We start from the raw sequence: 5534 nt of genomic DNA, 5'->3' as shown, positions 1-5534 counted from the left end.
CACGAGGAGGCTCCGGCGCCCGCCCTAGTAAATCTTGCCCGGGCCTAGAAAACATTGGTCCGACGAGGAAAAGTTGAGACTAGATCCCGTTGAAAACTTGGCCTGAAATCTCCATCACGCCTGAGTTATTGTCCCCACCACCGTCCAGAGGTTACCGCTCCCCGTCCGACGTCGGGAGCCCCAGGGCTGGCCGTGGGTGCTGCGCCCTGTCTGTTGGGATCACAAAGCTGCACCTCTGGGTCCGCTGTTGTATTTGAAAATTAGCAGCAGCATTTTGATGGTTTGTCTCCTCACCTTCCAGTCTCTCCATTTACGAGGTCACAGTGACTCCCATCACAAGGACACGTGTTCACCATGGGCTTAAACTTGATGAAAGGAGCAGGGAGGAGTCGTTTATAGGTCACTGGGTGATGCTTGGTCTTTTGATTCCCTGGGTGTACCAGGGGACCCTTGCCACCTTGAACCGGGTTCAGTCTACCTGTAGGCAACTGAGAAAAATCGGTGATGGAAAAGCTCACCTCTAATGATTCATCCCCATGTCTCCTATTAAAATTGTTGGCGGAGTTCCTTCCTGGTGGATTGGAACAGCTTGGTGATTGCTGAGCATCTCCCGTCCCTCTCTTTTCCAGTTTGTATTTCTTATCTGGGAAGATTTTACCAGGACCTCAAAGACAGAGATGTCACATTCTCACCAGCCACTATTGAAAACGAGCTTATAAAGTTCTGCCGAGACGCAAGAGGCAAAGAGAATCGGTTGGTAAGTAGTTGGTGACCCTCCCCAGCTGGCCCTGGCTCATGTTAACCCTCAGCTTCACTAGCCTTTTGATAAAAGGCCTTGCCCGCCTCTCTATTCAGGAAGCCAGCTACTCTCCATGAACTAATGTGAGACTGAAGTGCTTCTATGTCCTTCCCAAAGCAGGCATGTATTCTGCAACTGTGATTTTTTTTTAATCCTGTTAGTCTTTGTTAAGCATCTACTATGTGCTGGGCACTGGGAGTATCAGGGGAAAGAAGTGACAGTCAGGCACACAAATAATGCAGTGTCTGGGTGTCACGAAGAAAATGGACCAGTAGGTGCTGATTTAGAGTGGCCATGAAGTCTCTGAGGAAAGGTTATCATTGAAGTGAGATAAGAACATCCCATACAGGGAACAGCAGTGTGAGTGCCCAGAGGCCTGAACGAGTTTGGCATGTATGTGGACAGGAGAAGGTGACAGGGTGCCCACAGGATAGGTAAGGGCCAAATCAAGACAAAAGCCCTAGTGAAACAATGCGTTTTCTAACTGTAATTTCCCTGGCAGTCTTTAGCTTATCTCTCTGTTAAAGGTTTGAACCCTGGTGACACTTAAACTCATTTGGTAGCTGTCAGCTCGCACTGAGCATGTGTTAAGAGTCCAGGGTTTACACTGACTGAATCTGACTACCAGTACAGGCAGGGCACTGAAAAATGCAGCTGTGGGCCAGGTGCAGTGGCTCATGCCTGTCATCCTAGCACTTTGGGAGGCCAAGGTGGGAGGATTGCTTGAGCTTAGGAGTTTGAGATCAGCCTGAGCAAAGTGGTGAAATCCCATCTCCACAAAAAAATGGTTAAGCCGGGCACGGTGGCTCACACCTGTAATCCCAGCACTTTGGGAGACCAAGGTGGGTGGATCACCTGAGGTCAGAAGTTCAAGACCAGCCTGGCCAACATGGCAAAACCCCGTCTCTACTAAAAAATACAAAAATTAGCCAGGCATGGTGGCAGGTGTCTATAATCCCAGCTACCCAGGAGGCTGAGGCAGGAGAATCGCTTGAACCTGGGAGGTAGAGGTTGCAGTGAGCCGAGATCATGCCACTACACTCCAGCCTGGGTGACAGCGAAACTCTGTCTCAAAAAAAAAAAAAGTTTAATTAGCTGGATGTGGTGGCCCACACTGGTAGACCCAGCTACTAGGGTGGCTGAGCGGGAAGGATCACCACCCAACAGGAAGGATCACCACCCAACAGATTGAAGCTGCAGGGAGCCATGATCGTGCCACTGCATTCCAGCCTGGGCAACAGGGGGTCCCTATCTCAAAAAAAAAAAGTTAGGCCCTACCAGAGAGATGTTTCAAGGTGTCAGTATGTTTGGAGGCGATGGCTCTCAAGCACCTCCTGAAGGCCATTGTCCTTTCTTGATGCAGTGCTACTATATCGGGGCCACAGATGATGCAGCCACCAAAATCATCAATGAGGTATCAAAGCCTCTGGCCCACCACATCCCTGTGGAGAAGATCTGTGAGAAGCTTAAGAAGAAGGACAGCCAGATCTGTGAGCTAAAGTATGGTGAGTACGCCTAGTCCTTACTTAATGAATGCTGTGCACCTTCTGGGTTTATTTCCCATCTGGGAGAGGAAAATGATAAGCTAGAGTCATGAGTGGATTGTATCGTTTGACAGATGGTGCTAAATGCTGGAGGGCTCTGGCATGGAAGTGGATGGAGGTCAGAATAGGCCTTATTGAATAGGTGATATTTCAGCAAACTTTGAAGGAGGTGAGGATTAGCCAAGAGGCCAACTAATGGAAGAGCATTCCAGGCAGAGTGATACAGGCAGGATAAAGGTGGCCAGTGGCATGGCAAGTCAGAGAGCATTGCAGGCTGGTGAGGGCTTTTAATCTGCATGAAGTTAGGAGCATTAGGAGTTTTTGAGCAGAGAAGCAACATGGTACGACTTGGGTTTAACAGGCTGGTTCTGGTTGCAAGCTCTGAAGCCCCAGTGATCTTTACTATTCTGAAAAGAAATGCTATGTCCAAGTATGCAAGCCCAAGAGTTAGGAACTACAGCATCTCTCTTGCTGACTGGGTCTCTGGTTGTATATAGTCCTAGTCTTCAGAAACAGGGCGTCTTCTGAAAAACTTGAGTGGCCAAGGACCTGTGTTCGCCCACTTGGGTCTTCTGAGAGTCATCCTGGTACAGGTCCAGTTGGCTCCAGGTCACTGTGGTCATGGAGAGTAAGTTCCTCAAGGGCCTGAGCAGGGCTGCTCTTTGTCACCAGCCTGGAGCTGTTAGTCTGTGGTGACTATGTCAGAGGCCCTTGGCGGATGGGAACCACGTTTGTCCTGTAAGGACAGTGTGGCCTCTGTCCCTATCCTTGTCCACACTGCATATCTGTAGTAGACACAATATGTGGCCAGCCTTCCTGGTGAAGAGGCTAGTTCCCTCTTGTGGGGGCAGTAGGCACTGACATGCCTGTAAATGTGTTTGGAAATGTCTCTTCCTCTGAAACTACTAGGGCTGGTTTGGCCATTCGGGGAGTGATATATTCTGGGACTACTGGGGGATTGTAGCTGCTCCACCCAGCCAGTGACTCTCCCTGCTCTCTCCTCCAGACAAGCAGATCGACCTGAGCACAGTGGACCTGAAGAAGCTCCGAGTTAAAGAGCTGAAGAAGATTCTGGATGACTGGGGGGAGACATGCAAGGGCTGTGCAGAAAAGTCTGACTACATCCGGAAGATAAATGAACTGATGCCTAAATATGCCCCCAAGGCAGCCAGTGCACGGACTGATTTGTAGTCTGCTCAATCTCTGTTGCACCTGAGGGGGAAAAAACAGTTCAACTGCTTGCTCCCAAAACAGCCTTTTTGTAATTTATTTTTTAAGTGGGTTCCTGACAATACTGTATCAGATGTGAAGCCTGGAGCTTTCCTGATGATGCTGGCCCTACAGTACCCCCATGAGGGGATTCCCTTCCTTCTGTTGCTGGTGTACTCTAGGACTTCAAAGTGTGTCTGGGATTTTTTTTATTAAAGAAAAGAAATTTCTAGCTGTCTTTGGAGAATTATAGTGAATGCTGAAATAGGGTTTTGCCCCAGGAGGTTCCTACCAGTTCATGCTTTCCAGTTGCAAAGTTTGGGGGGATATTCATTTCCATTTATCCCTCAACCCACCAGCGCTGAAAAGACCAGAGCAGGACATAGGGGCTAGGGCCCGCTGATGTGCCTGGGTGTGTGCCACTAGAGGGCAGCAGGCACCTCAGCAGAAGGCAGGTAGGGGGTGCTGGGCTTGATACCCTGCCCCTTGATACCATATCTGTCTTAGCCACCCAAGAGAGCTGGAGGCCACAGCTTTAGGAGGAGTGAGTGGATACATTGGAGGGGCTTAAATTGTGGCTTAGTACAAGCAAGACGGTGTGTGGAGTGCGGTTTTCCACAAGGATGTCTTCAGTAACAGTGCATGTCAGCACTGACATCTTGATGCTGTTGGCCTGGCCACCTACTTGCTCTCTTGTCCATCCCAAGCCTCTGATGTCTATTCCAGTTTTTGCAAGACTAACAGGAGTCAGCTTATACAAGGAGGGAGTGGGAAGCTGCCTTTTGCCTTTGTTTACCCTAGATTAACAGTTGAGGTCCAGGGTTTTTCTGGAGTCTGCGTCTTAAGCCACGCTCTGTGGCATTGGTGCTTAGGAAACCCAGTTAGTGTGAGCTGTGGCTCAATGAAGACACCTGTAGAAACCACCTGAAAGGACGAACTAAGAACCAGTGCTTTCCAAGGAATTGCTCTTGCCTCAGATAACTTGTGTCTCCTAACCTCAGTTTGCCAGTAGGAGACCTTACAGGCTGCTGTGGAACCCCTTGCTTTCTTCCAAGACCTTTCCCCCTGCACCTGCCGGAGCTGCTTTCTCATTGTGAGAAGAGGGCATGACTTGGTGTGCTCTTCCCCATCGCAAGGATTCTGTGCCGGGAATTGGGTCAGGTTCTACCATGGCTCCAGCAACTGTCCTTGGAGAATGAAAGCTTCCTCAATGGGCTTGAGCACCTAGGCACCCTTTCCCTCACCTCACCTGGGGAGAAGAGGTCCTCCTGAAGGTGATGAACAGGAGGGTACTGGCCAGCGAGGGCTCAGCGTGGCAAACTGATAACGGCTGGCACTATCTGTGCATATGGCCTCTTCATTCTTAGCTCTTGTGGCCCTACCTTTCCAGCCTGCTGTCTGCCCAGATGCCCACAGAAGAGGGTGGGACCCAAGAGTGGTGTTAAAGAGTCTATTCCAACTGAACTGCAACTGCAGGCTTGTCTCCGCTTTCGGTTACTACCTGAATGACAACAATTGTCCTCATGGCCTTTACGGGGACTCCTGCAGGTGAACCTACACGTGGAGAATGCACGGAATGTGGGCCTTGGATCCTGGACAGGGGCTAAGGAAGGGCATGCATTAGTCCTTGGGGTTGTCAACCCCAGATCCCAGGCAGGAGATGCCAAGGAGGGTGATGCGGGGTTTGCTCAAGCCTAGTCCTGGAACTGAGGGGATACTATATAAAGAGACCACTGACTGGGTTAATGCCCCAGACCCCAACGCCCATGGAAACTGCCACTCTTGCTCCAATCAGCGCGGGCTCCAGCGCCTGCAGGAGGAGGTAGTTGGACCCAAAGCGGCAAAGCACGCCAGGGAGCACAAAGCGTTAGGTCGTCCCGCCGGCCTCTCAGGGTTCCCTACACTCCTCAAGCATCGGCCATACGGGCCGCGCGGTGGCGCCAGAGCGCGCGACCCAGGCCCACTCACCCGGCACTCACAGG

General features: G+C 50.8%; 1 protein-coding gene across 1 annotated transcript in view; it reads left to right on the top strand.

Moving 5' to 3' along the window:
• MANF (mesencephalic astrocyte-derived neurotrophic factor) overlaps nt 1–3790 on the top strand; it is a 4974-nt gene extending 1184 nt beyond the window's left edge. The window contains 3 exon segments of the mRNA XM_011939301.1: nt 589–757; nt 2163–2304; nt 3350–3790. Of these exon segments, the coding sequence (XP_011794691.1) occupies nt 589–757; nt 2163–2304; nt 3350–3534 (496 nt within the window). The 3' untranslated portion in view covers nt 3535–3790.
• The last annotated feature ends 1744 nt before the right edge of the window (nt 3791–5534 follow it).

This window comes from Colobus angolensis, unplaced genomic scaffold (genome assembly GCF_000951035.1).
Source record: "Colobus angolensis palliatus isolate OR3802 unplaced genomic scaffold, Cang.pa_1.0 Scaffold18, whole genome shotgun sequence".
NCBI classification, from domain to species: Eukaryota; Metazoa; Chordata; class Mammalia; order Primates; family Cercopithecidae; genus Colobus; species Colobus angolensis.
The sequence above is the reverse complement of the archived record's forward strand: the minus strand, read 5'-3'. Positions and strand labels throughout refer to the sequence as shown.